The sequence below is a fragment of the Sprattus sprattus genome, assembly GCF_963457725.1.
Source record: "Sprattus sprattus genome assembly, chromosome: 15".
In the NCBI taxonomy this organism is placed as follows: Eukaryota; Metazoa; Chordata; class Actinopteri; order Clupeiformes; family Clupeidae; genus Sprattus; species Sprattus sprattus.
This window is the reverse complement of record NC_137913.1, coordinates 19963057-19986650: the sequence shown is the minus strand read 5'-3', so window position 1 is coordinate 19986650 and position 23594 is coordinate 19963057. Positions and strand designations below refer to the sequence as shown.

At 42.1% G+C, this 23594-nt stretch overlaps 1 protein-coding gene across 1 annotated transcript in view; it reads left to right on the top strand.

Moving 5' to 3' along the window:
• Window positions 1–19455: 19455 nt before the first annotated feature.
• Window positions 19456–23594, top strand: part of unc5db (unc-5 netrin receptor Db) — a gene marked incomplete at both ends in the record, with an annotated part of 102690 nt that continues 98551 nt past the window's right edge. Inside the window, one exon of the mRNA XM_080852956.1 lies at window positions 19456–19540. Coding sequence (XP_080709082.1) covers window positions 19456–19540 — 85 coding nt within the window. The remainder of the gene's footprint in view (window positions 19541–23594) is intronic.

Sequence of the window (23594 nt, the reverse complement as noted above, 5' to 3'; positions counted from 1 at the left end):
TACTCTGCCAGTTCTATGGAAATGTGATCCAACAATAAACTGAAAGAGAAAAGCATATCTAGCAAAAGGAAAGCAATTTTGAAGGGGGGATTTCGCATATATACCGTACATCTGGGAACACTAATACTGGACATCCATAGCTGCCAGATGGAATGTAATTTAGGGTGTAGAGAGCAAAAGACACACTTGAACACTATTTCTGTGATTCAAGTGGTGTAGCGTACACGCAGCCGCCCTTGAAAAGAATGGGCCACAAATTGTCACGACTGTAGTGTACTCACATCTGTGAGTCACCAATCAGCTCCCGTGTCATGACTATAAGGTATTGCAAAGCAAATTTTGGCCCACAAGGATCTTCCAAGATATCAAAATAAGTGGTGTCAAATAAATGGGAAGTCTGCTTATATCTTTCGTAAACTGAGTGTACGACTGTGTCATCAAGCAACAGTGTATTTTAGTATTTGGACAGGACTTTATGGTGTTTGCACAAATCCTGTGATTTTGAATGGTCAATAGCATTTTGTGCTTTTGCACCCAAGTGACTTGTGTTGAGAGTAGAAACCTGTACTTTTCCACTTGACTGAAGGTGTAGTGGGCACAGTCTGGGATAAGTAATTGACCAAGGGTATAATGAAGTCCCAATGGAACTGTAGCTGGGTAAACAAATATTATACCACCTTTGCATTCAATCACGCCTCCTTATACCACTGATGAAATCTGTCAGTGTTCATTATTGAAGATTGTCATGAACTGCTGTGCGAAAAAGGTAAGATAGGAACATTCTATTTACTCAGGCAGATAGGATGTAATGATAAATTCACTCTCAATAGCACCGTTATTACCTATTTCCTTATATCATTTTTTGTGCTTTGCCTGAGAGTAGATTTCATCAAAGCAGTGCAATATGATCTAGCTGACTGGTTTGTCAGCTCTGAAGTTCATAGTGAGTGTTCTGGCATGTCTGTGCTGAATTCAGCTTTAAACAGAATGAAATTACCTGCATTGCTTTGGCGCTTCTCATTCTAGAAATGACAGTTTGATAACACCCTTTATGGAAGTAAGAAAAAACCTGAAAAGTGCACTAAATAAGGAAGCCTCAAAACCATCACTAGGAGAGAAACAGAATGGCAAAGCCAGACATAGGTCAGGTTGTACTGTTTAGTCATTCCTCTTTTGAAGCTTCTTGCATGGCATCTCAGTAATGGCCAAGGATGCCAAGAGGTTTCCTCAGTTTGGATTCCAGGTGGTTTAGCAATGGCCAGAAATCTTCATAACCAAAGACAGTTTAAGAACTGCTTCTATGTTCTCTAATTGTCATTTTCAATAACATTTTCAATAGAGCCTTAAGATAAAGTTAAACTCACACAATTAGCTAATGTCGTCTGGTTAGTTTTAACCTAAGATCTCAAGAGGCTGCTAGGCCTGTGGCACTGATTACTTAACCAAGCCAATGACCTTCAAAATGGGAGTTCATTTGCTGGCTACCACTGCTATGACTTAGGGACGCTGGGTTTACAAACATTGGACAGCATTAAATCCACAGGGCCGATGTCAATGCTGAGGCCTGAGCAAACACAATTACACAAAGATGGGTGTGCGCTTTGACGGTTGCTATTTAACAAACCTCTATGTACACTGCAGTTGACCACAAAACCAAGCAACGAATAGTTAATTTGATGGGAAGAATATATTCAATCTGCCCTACTGTTTTGATGATGTGCTACAGCTGTGCACCACATTACACTTCATTAACTTAATTACTATTTTACTTTGGTGTTATGCTTGTTTATTTTGGTTTAGAGCACGCCTGCACAAAATGATGCTTTGTGTAAATTATTTTGCGGTGGGCCTATTTATTGTCCTGTTAATTGTGTTTTGTTAATTCACGCATGGATTTATTTTCATGTTGTCAGCTGCCAGTCCTCACAATCAATCATTTATCAGTCAGGCAAATTAACGCTCATTTAAATATTTTTCACCCCTTTAAAACACCACTAAAAACCCTTTAAGACTAGACACAAAATGAAATCACTGTTTCTTAGAATCTCTTTTTACCCCTGGACCCTTTCCTTTTCTTTCCCCTGAACTACTGTGCTACCCTTCCACCACAGTAAGATATAAGAGCCATTAAGTTTCCTCAGGGGGTAGGCTTGGAAATGTTACACTGCCTGCTGGAGACTGCCCACAGTTGAATGTGGTATTTTGGAACCTGCAGTGCACCATACATCTGGCCTCACTCAGCTGTGGCTTGAATGTGTGGGCTGCTGCTCGTGATACCATTGGCTGAGACTCTGAAAAGCACTGTGGGCTCTGGAGTTAACAGCCCAATGCCTTTGGCTTAGTAGGTGAGTGCACTATTCTTGAGAAGCAACACAACGTGTGACATGATTGAAGTCCAGCATTAGTGCCAGAACGTGTCATACAGCCTGGGAGTGCATCATATATGATCCAGTCTTTTTTCAAAAGGAAAAGGGGGCAGTAGCTTGGATTGGATGAAAGTTCTTGGGAATTTATGAGTAAAATTAAACCTCCTTCTAAAAAATGACTTGTTCCTTCCAGCTTTATATTGAATTTTTTTTTTCACATTAAAGACATAAATGTGAGAGATTTCCTGCAGGACCTTTCAAATATATGTGATTATATCACAAAGGAAAGGTATGGATGACGTGATTTGATAAAAAGGATTCCCATGCAGTTGGGGGAGATTATCTTTTAATCAGGCATTTATCAGAGATAGTTCCCTCTAAATGGGCAATCTAATCACCCTTCAAGTCTTTCAAGCAGTTGTTGGTGAGAACAAATTGCTTTGGGTTTGTGGCTCAACTAAGCCGTAGAGATGGAGATTTATTGACACTGAATAGGACTTTGTGAAAGATGATATCCATCTCAGTGACATGGGCACATCATCATGGTATAATTCTCGCTGATATGCAATCGTTAGTAACCCTCATGATTTATACGCTTGATAACATTCAGGGGCATTAGTCTTATAATGCCTTCACAAAATTCAGCCCGAGTCCAACATTGCTGTTTGCCACCCTCCCCCTCATTTTCCCATGTTTCAGAAAATCCTTATATGAAGTATAATATTAATAAATTACCATATTAGCAGAGACATAGATAAATTGGCACCACTGCCATGAATGATTAAAAGTTATGTGCAATTATGCAGCAGTCTTATAATTATATTCTCCCTTCAATACACTCTTAATGAAATACTCTATTATACTCATGTTAATGTAAATGCATAGGGGATAAAATGTATTGGCAAGCCTGACAATGCTTCATTAAACCACAAAATAATGGATCAGTGGCAGATAACACTCTGCCGAGATGGCACTTGTTGGCATTAGTCGGACCCCTCTCAGTAGTCTCTTCAGGCCGATTGAGTATGTTGAATCGGCGGCGGAGCCTATTGGTGAGAGAGATCACTCTCATTGGCTGTTCAGTGAAATTTACAAAACCAGAGGTTTCATTATCTACAGCTTTTGACAGGTTTGGGAAAGCCCCTTGAGCCTGTCGCTGTAGCCGGCCTATCCATGATTGCACCCCTATAGTTTCTCTCTTCCTCTTACTTTGTTTTTCCAGAAGCAACCAGAAGACTAAGGGCTGACAACATCTGTTCCATTTGCACCTTCTTATCAGGCATATTCTTGACTAGAGTGCTAGCGTTAGTGAGATCAAGAGTGTAAGTGTGATCAAGAGTGTTAGTGCCTTTTCGTTGATATGTGGGTTTTGCCCCATTAAAACTAAGTTCTAAATTTAGGCTTCTCTATGGGCCTTATTCTATCAGCGTCACAATAGCCTACCGTGGCCATTTTGTTGACATAGAAAGACACACCCAGGGACACAAACGGTATATTTGTTACAGATTGACGTTGGGGTGTTGAACTCAAACGCACAACTCAGACACAACAGGAGTAGGATGGAGAATAATGGTTTTACTGTCCAGGGCTCGGTAAACGGTTAGACAGTCCAGGAAGCAGGCAAACAAATCCAAAAGGGCAAAGGCAAGAGAGAGGTCAAATACAATCCAGGTTGGCAACACGAGAAACCTCAATAATAACTGGGAACACTGGGAACACTGGGAACACTGGGAACACTGGGAACCAAACACGCAACATTTATGACGAACCAGCAACAAGAGACAAGAACACATGGACTATATATACACACACACAACAGATAACAAGGGACAGGTGAAGACAATCAAGGCGGGGCAGACAATGAGACACAGGTGGACTAACCAAGGGGAATTAACAGGACACAGAAGAACCCAATTAACCAAACAAACCAGGTGATTGGGAACAGGTGAGGGGTGGAGACACAGACAACGACAAGGGCACATGGAATACACAAACAAACACAGGAAAGCACATGGTGGAAAGCATATGGTGAACAGGGAAACACAAGAACTAGACAGAGGAACAAAGATCACACATGACAACACAAGAGAGACAAACTAATAAACAAACAAGCAGAATCACAAGGGAAGGGCGTGAGGAGTCAGACACGAGGAGACTAAGGTAAACAAACACAAATGGAGAACACGTGAGAACACAAGGGATACATAAGGAAACAAGACAGGGACAGAGCACAGACCTTACAGTACCCCCCCTCTACGGGCCGGATGCCAGACGGCCCAAAACGACCCTAACAAGTCCACATAGGGTGGGTGGAGGGGGCCAAGAGCAAGGCAGGCGGGATAGGGACCAAGGGTCAAGCGACCAGCCGGGTGGACGGCTGAAGAGTCTGGTGGCCGACTGGGTGGACGGCCAAGCACGGGCAGAATGTCTGGTAGCTGGCCTGTCGGGTGGCCAAACAGGGGAAGAGTCTCTGGCGGTCGACCTGGTGGGCGGCCAAACAGGGGCCGAGACACCTGGGACAGGGGCAATAGAACCTGGGACAGGGGCACAGGTGCCTGGGATTGGGGCAACTGGGACAAGGGCACTCTGGACAGGGGCAAGAGAACCTGGGACAGGGGCACAGGTGCCTGGGACAGGGGAACCAGGAACACTGGAGACAGGGGCGCCTGGGACAGGGGCAGGGGTGCCTTGGACCGGGGCAGGGACACCTGGGACGCCTGGGACCGGGGTGCTCAGGACAGGGGCACTCAGGACAGGAGATGCTGGGGCGCCTGGGACTGCAGGCATTGGAGCGCCTGGTACTGCAGGCAAAGGAGCGCCTGTGTCAGCGTCGGCTGGGTCTGCAGGACTAGCGTTGGCTGGGTCTGCAGGACTAGCGTTGGCTGGGTCTGCAGGGCTAGCGTCGGCTGCAGGAGGAGCAGCTGTGGGAGGAGCAGCAACAGGAGCAGCGGCTGCGGGAGGAGCAGCAGAGGCAACAGAAGCTGTGGTGGCAGGAGCTTGGACTGGCTCTGGGGCTGGAGCTAGGGCCCTGCGAGGTGCAGGGGTAGGCCGGGGTGCTGGAGCTGGAGCTAGGGCAGGGGTTAGCCGGGGAGCTGGGGCTGGAGCTCGACGAGGTGCAGGGGTTAGCCGGGGAGCTGGAACTGGAGCTCGACGAGGTGCAGGGGTTGCTTCAGGGACGGTAGCGACGGAGGCTACGACGGGGACATCAGAGATGGCCTCGAGGGCGGGGGCGGTAGCGTAAGAGGCTGCTTGGAGGGCAGTAGCGACGGAGGCTACGTCGGGTGCTGCAGCGTCAGTGGCTGCTTCGAGGGCAGTAGCGACGGAGGCTACGTCGGAAGAGGCTGCTTCGGGGGCGGCAGCGTCAGAGGATGCTTCAGGGGCGGTAGCAACGGAGGCTACGTCGAGGATATCAGAGATGGCCTCGGTGGCGGCAGCGTCAGAGGCTGCTTCAGGGGCGGTAGCTACGGAGGAGACATCAGAGATGGCCTCGGGGGTGGCAGCGTCAGAGGCTGCTTCAGGGGCGGAGCTACGGAGGCTACGTCGAGGACATCAGAGATGGCCTCGGGGGCAGCAGCGGCAGAGGCTGCTTCAGGGGCGGTAGCAACGGGGCTACGGAGGAGACATCAGGGGCTGCTTCAGGGGCAGCAGCGTCAGAGGCTGCTTTAGGAGCAGTCGGTGCAGGGAAAAGTGACACTGGAACTTTGGGAGCAGGGAGGTTGGAAACTGGAAGGGACCAGAAATCGATAAGGACGGCAGTGGCTACTTCGGGGGCGGCAGCTGTCATCTGAGCAGGGGCGGGAGTTGTGTCCATCTCTTCCACCTCATTATCACACGGGGGTGCTGGAAGCGGAGAAGACGAGACCAGAAGTGGTGTTCTGAATGGGGTTCGCCGGATGGCCAACCGACTACCCATAAACAGAGCGTCTTGGCTGGGACCGGGTGGAGGAACTGGTTCAACGACTTCGCTCTCAGACCACTCACCCTCTGAGAGCTCGTCATTGGTGACCCAGTCCTCCCCACTCGCTGAATCACCATCCCAAAAGATCTCCCAGGGGAGCAGATGTATGGCCTTGTTAGCCTCAAAATCAAAAAACTTACAATATGGATCGTATTGTGTGGGCCTGTTTCCCATCAGGTTCGGGTCTGAGTCGGCTGAGTTCCATCTTCTGGCTGGTTCGTACTGTTCCGGATTGAAGTTGGGGTGTTAAACTCAAACGCACAACTCAGACACAACAGGAGTAGGATGGAGAATAATGGTTTTACTGTCCAGGGTTCGGTAAACGGTTAGACAGTTAGACAGGAAGCAGGCAAACAAATCCAAAAGGGCAAAGGCAAGAGAGAGTTCAAATACTATCCAGGTTGGCAACACGAGAAACTTCAATAATAACTGTGAACACTGGGAACACTGGGAACACTGGGAAACAAACACGCAACATTTATGACGAACCAGCAACGAGAGACAAGAACACATGGACTATATATACACACACAACAGATAACAAGGGACAGGTGAAGACAATCAAGGCGGGGCAGACAATGAGACACAGTCCTCCCCTTCCATGTCAAAACATGGACAGTAAGTTGGCGCTGAAAAGCACTTACACTGAACAAAGACATTGCAGTGTAAAAAAAGCACTGAAAAAGGCTGACATGAAGAAACAAAGAAAGAATTGTCATCGAACAAACACATCAGCTATGTTACGTTAAACGTGCAAAGTTTTCTCAGAAATATCCTAAGACTCTCAAGAAACAGACAAACAACCAGCTGAAATCATGAGCTCTGAACTGCTTGTCAAAACAGTTTATTTATGACATGACTTATGATTTGCATAGAACTTTTTTCTCAAAGTGCCATTATTTTATATTAACTGGATACATATACTATACTACTACATATAAATGCACACAGATGTTTATCTGTGAAATTCACAGATATTTTCATTAAAATTCTAACCACGATGCTCTCATCCGCAACCCTGAGAGTTACACAGTGTGACAATTGTTATACTCTATAACTGTCTCGCTGCGCAGATTACGGCAATTATATACCGGTTCATTAACGTATGGTCTAAAACGGTTGGACGGTTTCCAAGACATTATGAGAAAGATTATGCTGAGAGTGGCTATGCAAGAGAGAGCTTAGGGGCCATAGTGTAGAACTTATAGCCTGTTTAAACTCATGGCCACCATTTGAACCACTGCCCTTGTGCAGATCACTCAGTTCTCCCATCTGTAAATCAGCAATATTGGAAAAAAAATCGCCCCAAATTCCATTAAGCTGCAAATCATTGATCTGCGATTTCAAAGAAACGTTTTCAGGACCAAAGCAGTAATTCTTTGGGGACAGATCTGTGATCATCATCATCATTAAGCCATTATTCTTTGTGAAAGCCAGCTGAAACAAGAGGCTGCCAGCCATTTTATACAAGAGAATAACTTTAGGCACAAAAAAGTCTGTATTACAAACAATTAAATAGAAAAGTTTGATGGCAACAGTTGGCAAATTGATCAGGATTTTTTAGTGATACTTTATTGATTATATGAGTCTTCATATGAGTCATCATATGAATGATCATGTGATCTTTCTCTGCTTTGGGTTGTACACTGTCCTCGTTCCGTCCATGAAATGGTTTCAGCCAATACAGGAATGGTCAAAATTGTAGTCTTTGCGCCACACTTACTGCATGTTGCCTGGCAACAGCTAATGCGTAGCAGGCTAAAAGGGAAGTTCCATTTCCTCTGAAAAGACTGTCAGACCTGCAGATTATAAACGTAGTGAAAGGCAGTGAAAGCTGTTTTGATTGCAAAGGTTTCATTATTCAGATAAAGTGGACTCATATTCGAGGCTGGCTTATCACAATTCATAGGCAGATGTTCACACTCAATTTCTGCAAGGTGGGAAGACCATTATTGTGTTTGCACAGAAATCTACAGCAATATAGTGTTACATTTCAGTTTTCAAAAATCTGAATAATAAATGAATAATGACTAAGACATCTGAGCCGCCATGGGTTTGATTTGTTCTACTTTGTTTGAACTAGTGATTAAACACATAGCAAATACAATGAATTTTCAAGCCCGAAAATGATTAAATGTTTTTAATAATTCAGATAAAAGGCTTTCAGGCAATTTAAAAGGTATAATATTCATTTGTTTCCTATTTATCAGCTGCTGCCTGTAATCATCTGAAAATAAAGTCAATATATGGCCTCTCTGAACTAGATATAGTATTGATTGTACTCTAATAAAAGCATTGCACTACAGCAGACTATAACGTTACGCTGCTTCATTGAATGATCTAAATATTGGATGAAGCAAGGTTTATTCAAACAGTCAAAATGTTTGTTTTTTCCCACCACTAGGGTTAATTTGATTTTGACCTGACAATCTGTGCCCACCATCTTGAGCTGTAAGAGTGCTTCTTCACTGTGCTCAAACATGTCAGCATCCCTTATGCCAAATCTGTTATGAATGCCACTGTTTGTATTTTGAACGCTGAGATTTGGAGCCCGTCCAACAGAGCAATTCACTGTGGGGATCCATCCCCCTGTACTGCGGCGCTAAGGCCGACGACAGAGACAATCTCTTAGCTAAAATGGAACCTGTCTTGGCTGAGGTAACTGCACTGCCTCACTCCCAACACCTGGTCGACCGGGGCAAATTCGTCATTTTCCTGCACCGTCAGAGTAAGCCGGTACATGTAAAAAGTGTCGACTTAGTCGCTTTCACTCAGCAGAACTCTGTGTGCTCAAACACACGCTCACGGAGAGACCTTACTGATGTTTTACCTCCAATTTTAAACGAGCATGTAATTGATTTCGAGGAGCTATTCCTCAGAGGCCACGTATAGGAGCGATAGAATTCTTGTAATCTGTGTCCGGGATCAGAGAGGGGTGGGGGGGAGAAAAAAGGAAAGACAAAGAGAAATACTCTCTCAAAGTCAGATGATTAAATTGGCTGGGGATGTAGCACTGTCCAGGCACCCCTAATACTGTTCATCAGACCAATCGGAGGGCTCAGGGCACGCCATTGTTCTTCACTCTGATTGATTCTTCCTCACAGAATACTCCACAAAGACAGTCCTCCAAAATCCAATCTACTATAAGTGGGTCGCAAGAGGTAGGCTTTATACTGCTCTGGCTTTTATTCTCTGAAAATGCAATGAATAATGTAAAGACTGTTCCTGGTGTACTCTGTATGTTTAATTCAGGGGATGTACTGTATATTATTCTATTGTTGGGCACATTCTTTCCCCATTTTAGGATATTTTTATCACTCAGAACCTGTTATCTGAGACAGTCACTCTTTGCAGCATCAAGACAGGAACCTAGAAGTGAGGCTGATAATCAGTCCCCCAAACCCTCTTACAATACCACAATAGCCTAGTTGTAGGTACCACTGCATGAGTCCAATTCATGACTAAGAAATGTGGTCAGAGCTTTTGAATGGTGCAAGTCAAGCTTGTTGAATAGCTTTTTAGCTATTTTATCTGCACAAAGCACACATTTTGCATCCAATATCAAACACCTTTTAAATTCCTACTGAGGTTTTCATAGACAAGGCAGCAGTTAAACTTTGACGCTGAGAACAATGTCAAATGTCCATTAGTCATGTGGCCCAGATGCTGAAACAATTGTTAGAGTCTAATAGCCTAGTGGCAAGGTGTTCCCACAACGGGTGCGCCATAAAAAGAGCAAACCCCAGAGAAACATTTAGACGGCCTGTGCATCGCTGCTGTGTCACATTTCATGATTATCATAATGACTTCACTTGACAGCTGAATGTCATTGTTGAAGGCTTACTGAGAGCAAAATACTTGAGGCGCATTCGCAATGACAAAAACAGCCTTGCTTGTTTGCTTCACAGTGGCTGCGCAAGACATGGCAACTGTATGGGGGGGGGGGGACATGGCAACATCCGCCGGCAGAAACAAATACACATAACTGCAAATACCTTTGATTTAATAGCGGTTGGGGTTGGGGGAACTTCCAAGTGCCAAATCCAAGGTCAGCAGACTCTGATTAGAGACAGTAGGAGGCAGCAACATGTGAATGAAGTGCACGGATATTTAAATGGATTTATCTTTTGAAGGATGAGTGACTGGGAGATGTGATGGAAATGCTTGTTATTTTATTAATGGGAAAAGAACGATAATATCAGCGAATTGCTTATGCTTAACCTTCTTTATTTCTTTCATTTATTCCCCACTATCCTGGAATAAAAAAATCAGGGTTCCGTGTATTCCAGTGTACAGTGTGTGGTGGTCTCACGGCAAGCCTGGCCTGGTGTCAACAGCATGGCTCTGCCAGAAACATCAAAACCTCAAAAATGGCTCTTTAAAATATTGAACATGCGCCCCACAATACTGCTGGTGACGCTGTGAGCATTAATGTAATTCTCCTAGCAGGGGCGCATAGGGTACACACTACACAAGAGGTATAATTTAGCAGATGTGCATAGAATGTTTGTGTTTGCATATGTATGTGTGTTCAGAAATGTATGTGTGTGTGTCTAAGGATAAGGGTTAGTATAGGCAAAAATGAAAGGCAAAGTGCAAAACCAAACAACCGGAAAGATGAATATGTTTCAGTACTGACCTATGGGGGAACAAAGATGGATGATGAGCACTGGGGATTTTCTGGTGCACTCTGGAGGCACGCAAAAAAAAATGGGACATGCACCGAGGCTAGAAAATGTGGCACACGCTCAAACACCATCTGTATGTTCACGCTGTGCCGTTTCTCCCTGTTTCTGCAGACGGTTTCATCTGCAGATGGAGCCTTTATGGCTGTAGCGATGCACTTGATTGCCCCCATAGTTTATGGGATGGCTGCCGAGTCATATACCCCGTTAACTCTTTGTATTTCGGATGGAAAATTGGGGGATTTTAATGACTGGACCCATATGGTGATAAGAAACCAGACAGGTGGAGAGACATGCCCTATGCGCTCCCTGAAATGACCACATTGTTGGCTAGACAGGGCCCTTTTCACCTGAATCATTAGTGGAGGAATGTCGGCCTGTGGTATTGCAGTCCTCCAATGCCATTAGAGGCCGATGAGGGTCTGCCCTCTGTCAGTATTCAAAGTCGTTTCAGGTGACAAGTTTGTAAGCCCTTTACTCTTTGCCATTGACTTATGTGTTATGTGTTGCACTGGTTACATGCCCCATGCTTGGGGGATACAGATGAGTATCTGTTGTATTTCCCAGAGATGCATGTTTTACCATGTTGATATACCTTTCAAATACATGCATGATATGGCTGTTCTAAGTATTGAGCATTATGAGTATATTTGACAGTGTCCGCACAAACACATAATGCACAATGATCTCCATCTTTCTGAAATTCATCATATTGCTTCAGAAAAAAGCTGATTACATCAGGGCTCTTATCTGGTGATGACACTTCCCCCACAACACACAATTGGAATGTTTTCATTTTAGACCCAAGCATTATCTCATGTGAATATTTGCCTAATTAATTAAAATTGAATTAAAACATTGCATTAGCAACTATGACTGGCATTTTCTTATTCCTAAATAAATGTTATGTTCATCTTTCTGTCTAATTAGAGAACCATGTAAGCAGGGGGCAGCTCCAAGAGGTCTGGAAAATACAATAAAGCCTTGCTGATGAGCCATATTTCTTGTGGTAAGTCCCTGTACTAATTAGAATAGTACACATGCAATGGGAATAGTTTTGAAATTGTGTGTGTATTACAATAGCAGTGTGGATCTATTTCATTGCTGAGGGTTTAGAAATATGTTTATAATGAGCATCAGATGCCTAATATGCTAATAAAAAAAAAAACATTAAAATAATTTAAAAATTAAAACTTGAAAAAAGCTGGGTAAATCAGAAAACCTTGCAGAAATGTCCACATCTCATGCTCTTCTTTGACATCCTTACATGTTGTCACGCTTATCTCACTGGTTGAGCCTAACTCCGCTCTCAGAGTTGATTACATTTCATTTGGCCTGCCTTTGGAGTTTCATAATCTCCAACCTTGCCTCTGCAGTGTGGCAAGCTTGCCAATGTGTTTACTGAGCCTAGCAGCACAGCTATCAGGTGTATGTTTCAACATCTTTATTTTTCATAGACAGGACAACAGTTAGTTATAAAAAGACTTACTTATATCTACATTTTAACTCACCAAACAGTTTGCCTGGGTTTTCTACTGGCATCTTTCTCTCACACCTTATTTTCACAGATTTTGCAGAAACTCATTAATTTCTCCATGGAGAGTTTTCCTTTGGAACCAGAAAGTGCTCAAAAATACTACTTAAAAACGAAATACATCCGGCAGACTTATACACTCTATTGATTCACCAAGTTAAGCTCCAGATATTTGGTGAATATTTTTTCGACTGGTCACTTTTGTGCTGCACTGGGCCAAAGTGCTGCACAATGTTTTATTCGGCTACACCACTTTCCATAATCGAGGGGGTAACCGAATGTTCGAAATGCATAGCCTTCGTGAAAGTATGGGAGGACCGACTAGAATTAGCCTGCCATTGACTTCCATATTTAAACAAACACAAGAGACAGATGACAAAATAAACAAACAGGGGAAGGCACATGTTGGGTACAAGAAAACACAAAACGAAGAGCAGGATCCTGACAGGGAGAAGTTGCTCGCAAGGGCCCTGGGGCAACCCAAGCGGTGTCTCCAGAAGACGAACAGCTGAAATATGGAGCTCAGACATCCAGCTCCTGGGAAGTTCAAAACTGGGAAAATCCCAGCCACAAACAAATCAGAAAACAAAAACGTGCCAAAGGCAAAGCAAATCCTAAATTGGGGCAAGGGAATTCAGCCAAAGGTTAACAACTTTGCTACATATAGTCTCCAGCCTTCAGGGCCTTATCAAGCTCGCCCAACAGGTAACCAAGAAGCAAGCCTGTGCGCCCTTGTGGATGAGGATGAGGTGTGTTTGTGATGCAACACAGTTTTAGGGAACAGTCCCCAGCAGTCGGCAGTCCAGCTCTTGCATTGTTTGATCATGAACTCCCTACAAAGGTTTCAACCGACACTGATCATGGCCTTGGTTATGTGCTTGCTCAGATTCATCTGGACCACATCTAGCACATTGTTGCATTGACATCTGACCCCTAGTGACTCCTCTGACCCCTTACTTGTTTGTCTGAAGATTTACACCTTGCACAGATCACCAGGCTAGTAGCTCGTATCTGATCGTGCTGGCATGCGTATTGCACACTTGGCAGCATGATTGCTCTGTTTTATCATGAATTTGGCCGTTTATTTGAAACGGGACACTGTACATTGATAAACATCCCCCCCCCCCAAAATGTAAATGCACCGCCGGAACTTCATCCATTGTCCCTTGGCAGGCCTCTTGCCTGGGTCAGAAAATTACACAGCTGACTGTCTTTTCCACCTGACTCTGCCTACTGCTACCGATGAGATGACAGAAGCTGATGCACACAGATCACAGATGGTTGCCACCGCCCACCGCTGTCAATGCCATTCTTAACCCATACTTCCGGCCTCGTGATGAACTGATTATGTGTTCCAAGGCTTCGGACTCCAGTTCCAGACTCACTCAGTGCGGACACATGTGTCCAGTTTCCGAGCGTAGTCCGGTTTCAATATAAGATCCTATTCATGTAACTCCCCAAATCTAGATTTCCTGTGTCCGAATGAAATCCGATGTACACCCCCAGATAAGTGATCTGATTACGCTGGAAATCGGACAACGCGCGCATGCAACTCTCAAAACTAGATTACAACTGGACAACAACAACTTTTGCGCATGCTTGAGATCCTGCCCATAGACATATACATGCTATCATGATATGATAATCGCTGATGGACGCTCACTGTTCTTGTGCTCCCTCTCATTCACTTTGAAATACTGAAACCGAAACTGAAACTTTGAAACTGAAACGTTGACTGCGACTGAACGTGCTAATTCACTGAACAAATATTTTCATATTACTTTTCCACCACTTGTTAGTCATGTAATCCATTCATATCGATGTGAATCAATCAATACTAATACAACTTTAACTGTGGTGTGTTTTTGTTTCATTTCACAACTTATTTACTGTATAATTAACGGCAGCAGATGCCCGCTTGTAAACATTCCACATTTGATTTGAACTGACGCGGCCAAGATCTGGATTTGTCCCTGCCATGTACCGTGAGATAACGCAGTTAACCCCCCATGGAGAGAGAAGTCGGGGTTTGGCCGAAATCAGGGTACTGCCATCATGTGACCGCACTGACTGCACCACACCTTGGTTAGACTGGCTCATGAAGGCCAACAAGGCATAGGGAAAACAAAACAACACCATTGTGAAATCTACTGCTGGCCAGGTATGGATGACCTGGTGAATGCTCAGGTAAAGAGATGTCACTTGTTCCTTCCACTGTGACACTGCGCCCCATGCAGTTTCCATCAGAGCCATAGGAAAAGTTAGGCATTGACGTGGTTGGCCCTTTTCAGACTGCTGCTTGGGATTGCCACTTTGCCCTGACACTGTTTATCACAGAAAGTGGCCTGAAGTAGCGTTCACCCTACTACCACTGCGAATGTCATTAGTTTCTTGAAGGCAGATTTTGGTGATCCATGTATGAATAGTGTTATATAATGAATCTCAATTCTTGTCTGCGGAATCTGCTGCCTTCTTAACTAGTTGGCCGATGGCAAGAAATGGCACGTATCCCATCTAGCCAAATGGCAGACACCTGCTTCACCTGACGCTTTTGTCAGGGGATTTAGCGAGCTATTGCCTTCCAGTTCCTGAGCATGATTTTCCCCAACACTGACCTTGTGAATACTGCCCCTGCTCATGTAAGACGACCCCCTAGTTGGCTTGAGGACTATGTTACACAATTACATGATAAGTTACACTAATGTTACTTTACTAATTTATTACTAATATTACACGCACACTGTTCATTTTGTTGCTTGAACATTGTTATTGTGTGAATTGTTATTGATACATTAGAGTGTAAAACATTATGCACTGTTTTAAAGCAGAACAACGGATCAATAGCTATTCGCTAAAGGTATGCTAGCAGCTAAAACTAACGAAATCTCTTGAAATGTGCTGACTTTGACATTATGACAAACTAGTTACTCAACGACTGTCCTTACACAGTCAAACATCAAGCAAGTGCAACACAAGACAAAGCAAGACGGTTAATAAGCTACTTACTAGATCGGCAGAAAGTAAACAAGTCAGGGCGGCGGGCTGCGGCAGGCAAAACTACAGAACGCAGTTATATGCCTATGGACCCTGCTATGGCAATGGCACGGAGGCGATTCTCCATATTAAAAGTCATTGTAGCGCCCCAATTTTTTTTAAGCTGTTATTTTAAGGTTAAACTACTTATCCTCACCCTAATCCTGAAGTATAATTGTTGCATAATGGGGCTTTAAAGTTTAATTTCCATCTCTACTAGTCTATGTTCTGTTACAAACTGCCTTTCGTATTGTTAGTTATATCGGACATTAAGGGGGAATTTGTTTTGTTCCTCAGTATGCGTATGGCACTGGGTGCCGATATTGTATTCATGTATGTGAAACTTCTAGTGATAAAGGAACGATTAAGAGAATGCAACAGAGATCTGTCACTGCTATGCCCAGTCTTAATCAAATCAGTTAAACAGTATTTACGTCCAGTTATTCTGACCGTACATAGCATAACAACATGCAGTTAAACACACCCCTGGATAACAATACTTTTTTTGACAACAATAGTACTACAGGGCACATTGTAAGCTCTTGACAGTGGCCATGCTAATTGCCATCTACAGCTAAGTTAGTGGGGAAAAAACGCCCACAGAACAGAATAGTGACAGATAAAATGTAAGATAAGATATCAAACATAAGTACACAGAGCCTATTACAGATTTATTGTTTTGATGATACATTTTCTCAGTGCCAGAAACCAATTCTTACATGTTTGGGTGGTTTTTCTTATACTGCAGAGAGAATTACAAAGTGAAATGCCTCTGGGTAACTAGCCAGAACAGTGTCATTCTATCCCTTGGGCAGGACTCTGTCCCATCAGAATGACTTTGATGATGTTATTTCATGGGAAAAGAACTACATGTTTTTTTTTTATGAATGCCTGGTCAGAATGTATACAGACATTACTGGAATGTTCAATCCTCACCTCACCTCACTATTAAGTCTTGTTCATACTAAGCCATACATAGTCCTGTTTATACTAAGTCATTCATAGTCTTGTTCATACTTCTAACAGACATCAGTACTCAATGATGAGGCACCCATATGTATGACATTTCTATGTGAGGGAATCAAAGATAAATTGATAGCAATATTTTTTGTATTGAGTCTTCATAATGCAGGTATTAATAGTATCCTGTATGGCAAAATATGTAAAGTTTGTTCATTGCATATCATTAATCTCCATAGTAATTGTTCATTGCTCATATTTTCTGTTCATTTTTAATGGGGATAACAGAAAAAGGACTCTATTTTATATAATATAGAAATGTATAATAGTTCTGCAGTGATTGTGAACAACAAATCCTTGTCAGTGCTTTTGGGGATTTTGAACATTTACATAAAATTGCGCAGCAAATTGCATCCAGAACTCCAACTAAGTAGCACAACATCTTCATCTTAACACTTTTTTATTTGCTTCAAGGAAAACAAACACTTGCTCTCTTGTATTGATTCCAGTTCCACTTTTAAGCTCTCTGCCTTGAAGAGTACAACTTGAAAACCAAGGCCTCAGGCCACCCAGAGGACTGAGACATAACATTCAAATACAGAATGACCTCATTATTTTAAAATGCCACTTGTCCTTACATATTGTCTAATAACTGAATTGCATGCATAGAAGTTATCTATGCATCAACTCCATTTATTTCATTTCTTTTTTTATTTGTTGCTCAATTCAGTTTGATGTCTGCGCATTATATTTCATTTTCTTAACTGTAGGATTGAAAGCATCTAAAACCCCAGGCAGATCCACTTGTGTGTTTTTTTATTTGACACATACTATATGTGTAACTCCCATAGCGCCAAATGTAACAGTCTAACACAAACTGACACACATTACACTGGTCACGCTTGCAAATCCATCCAGATCTAGTCATGCCAACATTTTTCCCAGACTAACTGAGCCTATATTGATTTATTTTTTACATGTTTAACTTTTCTGCTGTAATTACATTATCACATGCAAATTGCATAGAAACTACAAGCCAACACTGAAAAGCATAATATGCTGTAGTTCCTTAGAATATTTTGGCGAAATGATCTAATATAAGATATGGTGTTACACTTTTTCCTTGTACAATACATTGGGTTTTAGTTGCTTGGCTGAGCAATTTAAAGACTATATCTTCTCCAGCCTCTAGATAATACATTATACTAAAATATTAAATAGAAAAACACAAGTTCTTTCTTGGGAATTAGTATTTCGTACCCTTGAAGTGGTAGTCATATCGTGTGTTGCTATTTTTTTTGTTTCCATGCAATAAAAACAAAACAGTGCCTGATATACCTTTCTTTGCATAATTGGGTTTATGGTAAAACAATTGCTCAGTGTGCCTCTAAACAAGCCTTCTTTAAAATAACTTACTCCGATGAACTGCACCATTTGAATTTCTTTCTCAAACAGGATATTAACCTCGAGGAGAGGTAATATTTCCTCTGCTGAATTCAATTGTGGATTATGAGACTAGCATGCATCCCACAGATCGACGAGGAGGAAGAACCACCTGATGGTCAGTGTAACCCTGGGGAGAATTGCATTACAGACATTTGCATGATTCCCTGTGAATTACTGCCTAACGAGTAATGCCACATCTGTATGCGAGTGATCACCACATCATCTGTTACACCTGGCCTCATGGGGGCTACAGTAATCTGCAGATAGAGCGAGCCTTCAGGCAGCGGGGTCCAAGGCCTGCTCTAGCTGCCTGTCACTTGTCCTCTTTTGGATCTTTCTCTTTTTTTTGTGAGCTCCCGAGAGAAAACAATTTCAACCAAAAAGGTGGCTGGAGTGAAAATATTTTCAGACAAAAGAGTCTGAAAATGATAGATGATTGTAAGATATAAGATGCACAGGTATGGGGGCATGCTTGTATGTTATAGCATGTTGCACATTAATCTCAGTTATATGGTCAAACCTATTCCAGCTCGTAACTACTTTTCTAACAAATCTAATAAAAAACATGAATGCAAAAGTGACCTCTTCCAGTGCTTACAGCCAGCAGCGGAACAAGGATACTGTTAGTCAGATTCCAATTATTAATCATAATGTCAGCCAATATAAGATGAATTCATGAGTATCATTCAAGGGCATCAAACATGCCCTGTTGTTGTAGTATATTTAAGTAATAGACGTCTAAAGAGCAGACTTATTTTCCATAATAATGAAATGTGTTTTTTCCTCCTCACATCATTAATACATTCTGAACTGCAGCATATGGCAGACTAAAGATTTATTTATGATAGCCTTATAGATTAGTCCTAGCAAGACTGTTACATTACGAATCAGGAAAGACATAAACATGTTGAATTGGTCCTAATGGATACCGTATAATACATTAATTAGTCATTCAGAGTATAGTTGTGTAGCAAATCTTTTTCAAAGCTTGTATTTTAAAACACTGTCCCATTAGATCAAGATAGGTACAAGACGTAAGATGCCCTGATGGACATATATCGAACACTGTACCTACAGCCTACCGTTGTGCTGCTGTGATGAAGTCTATGTGAGAGAGATGCTGAAAACTGAATCTCCTCTCTCCGCCCACTGCGATGGTTCCTTGTTCCCATTGGCTCCATGTGCTTGTAAATGTATGACATTGCGAAGTGTTCAGGCACTGGAGAAAGACATTCGACTTGGGATGAGATTCTAACCCGTAGTTATGGTGACTCAACTTAGGAGAAACGGAATGCTGCCTGTCTTTGATTCAGCATTAGGTTTTGCCAAGAAAGTCAAAGTCCCTTGTCGTGTTCCTTTGCTGTGTGCACTAAACGCAGAGGAACTTGCTGTAAAGGCGCCGAAAATGTCCTACGACTGAAATACGAGGATTTTGCCTCGTTTCATACGCAAGAAGAGGCAAGAGAAAGAGTCATGGGAATGCTTGAAAGAAGATTGCTCGTCTCTTTGGGCATGCTTATGCTCCCCGTGCTCTGCTTTACGCGTACATCAAGTAAAGGTAAGCTATGTGGAAAAGGCACACTTCATTTTCACATGAATCATGTATCCTATGCAAGAGGTGTATACTTTGTGAATAGACTGCACGTTGAACATAGGTTACTGGCTCACAGTGATATGTGGCCGGCAGTTTTCATCACTGAGAAGTTTATGTTGCGCCTTTTTTCACTATCAGCGACGTGTGTGCGTGCTGCCATAAGCTTGCTTGCAATGTTTTATTGTCAGAGGCTACCGTGTAAACTCTCAACAGCATCCGCATGAGTTGATGAAGCGGTATATTGGTACATTGCGTTTTATGTTGTCATCCGGTGCCTAAATGACTGGTGGATTCGGCTACAGTTTATCCTTATCTTGCGCCTTTTTTTCATACATTTCAGTTGAAGAATTTTCGGCCCCTTTTTTCTTCATGTTGCAAACACTAAAAGTAACCCAACCCACATATAAAACATCGCTGTATCAGTATTGCCAGTGTGCAACAGGCGCACACACAGAATTCAGATTTTGTATCTCTTCGGCTGTTACCTCGCTTGTTAATTGTTTTTATTATTTTTGGTCTCTTTTTAAAATGTTTTCTCCTACCACTCGCGCACTAAACTCGTTCTTCATTATTGGGAGGCCCGGGTGCTGCAATCGCATTTCAGACAGATGGAGTAGCCTGTCCTGAACAGGTCTTCGGAGCAGCTGAGCCCTTTTCCTTCTCACTATTAAAACGAGGTGTATTTAGGTTAGAAAATCAGTGCTACAGAAGTAGCGATAATACTGTGGCACAACCATTTTACTTTCGCCACGAATAGAATGCATTGCAGTTAATTCACGAGTAAAGGCGTAAGGTAAGAATCAGATCTTATCAATGACTACCCATTAATAACCCCCGACTTATTGAAAGCAATGACTAATGAGGAGCAAGCCATAACTTGGAGATATTGAACTTGGAACATTATTGCTTTCAGCGTGTGCCTGATGAAGTGAAAAGCTGATTCATTTTGTGTTTTTGAATGACATTGTGTCCCTGATTTTGCATTATCATCAAACTACAGAGTGCACCGTTGTTATTGTCGCTAATTATTTTGAAGAAAAATCAAAAACAATGTTCTTGTGACATTGCATTCACCTACAATTTGAAAAATTGAACAGCATGAGTGCTGTTAAGAAATTGTCTGGTCAAGTCGACCAGTAGGGGTTTTGGTTTTTCTATTCTCTGTGCAGTTGTAATCACCAATAGGTGCTCTTACAAAATCAGAATCACACACTGCCACAAACATGTGTATTTATACTCAGTAATATAGTTACAAATATCTGAATTTCATATTGGTCAAAGGCAGCTGTTGTTTAAACACTAGTAAACCTCTCACTCTGATAGCATAGGTCTTTACTCTGCATTGAAGCACGGCTCTAAGATCACTAAGAGTGTGCATGGCCTGTGTACAGAGAGAGAGCGAGAGAGAGAGAGAGAGAGAGAGAAAGAGAGTGAGAGAGAGAGAGAGAGAGAGAGAGAGAGAGAGAGAGAGAAAGAGAAATCACATACGATGTAAGGAACTGAGGTGCAGCCCTGCTCTTAGCAAGCCCATTGGGGCCTCCGTGAAACTTTAAAAGGCTTTTCAGTGTGTTCACAGTGGTGGGTGTTTTTGCAGCTTCAATCTAGCCTTTCCGCAGCACGCAATGGCTGTTGTTCTCTCTTTCTCAGTTGAAGGCTGGGAGAGAAATATGTATGCCATCTTTTATGCATTAAGCTTTCCCCCAGATAAGAACATTGTTGTTTAAGCATATAAACTGATTAATGAAGTATTATGAATAGTCAAAGACAGTGATTTTCTATTGTAACACAAAATGTATGTGATTATCATGTAAATCATCTATCATAGAAACACCATTATCAAAGTCTTCAGGTAAGATTTAAATTGTATGTATTTTGAAAAGAAAATGTATTTACTGTTTTTGTTATCCAACACTGATATAGATGTATGTGGCACAGTAGAAGTGAGCTAGTATCACAAATCTGCATCCACCTCCAAACTAGTCATAATGAAATTTGATTATTTCCTTGTAATTATATGTCTATGACACCCTAATCAGATTGTTGGTGGGTTTTCTGTGAATGTGTGGGGATGGTAAGTGCCATAATTCAAAATGAGTTTAAACTGTTGGTTAGGGGTGCTTGTTTGCAATTACTTTAGATAGATGATCATTGCTGTTAACTGAATAATCAATAGCTGTCAAGGTTAATGCCTCTAACCACATAGGTCACATAGGTCACATGGCCTGAATGGAAATGGTACAATAGGAAATGGAAACAGATTGTGAGGTTTGTGAAAAGATTTGCAAATATTTAAACTACAGATTTGTTTAGATAGCTGTTCAATTTAGATGAACATGCAGCAGTTCAGACAGGATGTGGATTAATGCATATTAGCTGGATAATTATCAACCTGCTAGCATAAGCCTGTGAAGGTTTGTCGAAGTAAAAAGTGGAGATGGGGTGACTCCAGAGTTGACATTAAACTCCCACAGTGTCCCCAGGACCATGCAGCAAGGTACTTGTGTATTAGTCACATGACATCAGAGCTTTGGGGGCGAAATATTGCGGGAGCTAATTTTTGTTTAATGTATATATATAGTTACACTCTGCACTGCACACTCAGATTCAGACACGATGCACAGGCTGGTTGGATCTGATTGTGTGTGTGTGAGAGTAACTGGTTCAGCCAAATGCATTAAAGTATATGAACAGTTTAAATCCTTCCATTTCCAATTAATAATTCTAAGCCACTGTAAAATACTGTAGGGCAAAAAAACTAAACTGTAGGAATATTTAAAAGTCTTAGACGAATAATGGTCTTTTAGGAGCTTGTCTCATTTGCTGTATTTTACAGAGGTTGTACTCAAATGTATGCACCCCTTGAATATATATTTGTCATGCTATCTTGTAATGTACAAGAAACATTCACTGACAAGTGTCTTAATTAGGATAGTTTCTCTTTTCCTCAAGTGAGGAGAGCCACTTTGGTGCTGTCCATTAACCACCTGCAACATTCCGTGTATGTTTATAGGCCTTAAGGAGATAACTGTGAAAATTCTTGCCACCATCTTTTAGCAGCACTCTCTAAAATGTAGAGTTGTCATGAACATTCACTGCCTTTGTGGCCTGGGCACATGGATTTGGTGTGTTGCCTGCATGGGTAATTGTGTTAGGTGGGTTGACATGAGTGTTTGTAGTGGTAAGGTTACATGATTAATCTTATCAAATGCATGCAAGGTCCATTAAAGTTGCATGACATTTTCTACATAAGCAGGTGTAACCGTTCTATAAACAAATACACGCACATAGAATAATGTGATGTGGGGAACAGTAAGATGAACTATTGAGGATCTCACTGATTTCAGTGTGTGGAAATTGGACGTTTGGAAATTGCAGAGTAAATGCATCCCTGGTAATAGCCTTCATTGTTTTTTACCAGAAGTCCTGAAATCCATTAAATATGAGTCATCAATAGATAAATCATACTCTCCATGTACACTCGCTTATTGAGCACATGGGGAGGAGGTTGCATTAAAAGTGAACAAATATTCAAATATGAGGGGAAAACAATTATGAACCATCATGATTTTTAGAACTTTTGCTGACATTTAGACTAATGTAAATATCTTTGTATTTCTCATATGACAGATTATCAATATGCCCATCCATCTTTAAATCCCCCTTTTTTATATTCTAAAATAGATGCACTCAAACACTTACCACATCTTTAGCAATCTAGCAAAAGCTGGTTTGAAACAGGGAAGGTACTCTGCTTCCGATTCTTCCGGTCCTAATGATATTCATCAAGTTATTTTAAAGTTGGATCAGTGCATATGGTGCCCTCAAAACTCTTCTAAGATCACAATCAAGATAGCCATGTCTGTCTCTGTCAATATAAGATGTCGTCTTTAGAGCACCTATTTGTTTTTAAATGGTACCAAGAGCAAGGCAAGCTTTAAAGAGAGAAACATGCCAGTTTCAGGCCCAATAAGCATCTGATGTCTGTCAAGTGTTCATCCAGGAGACCTCATAATTCCAA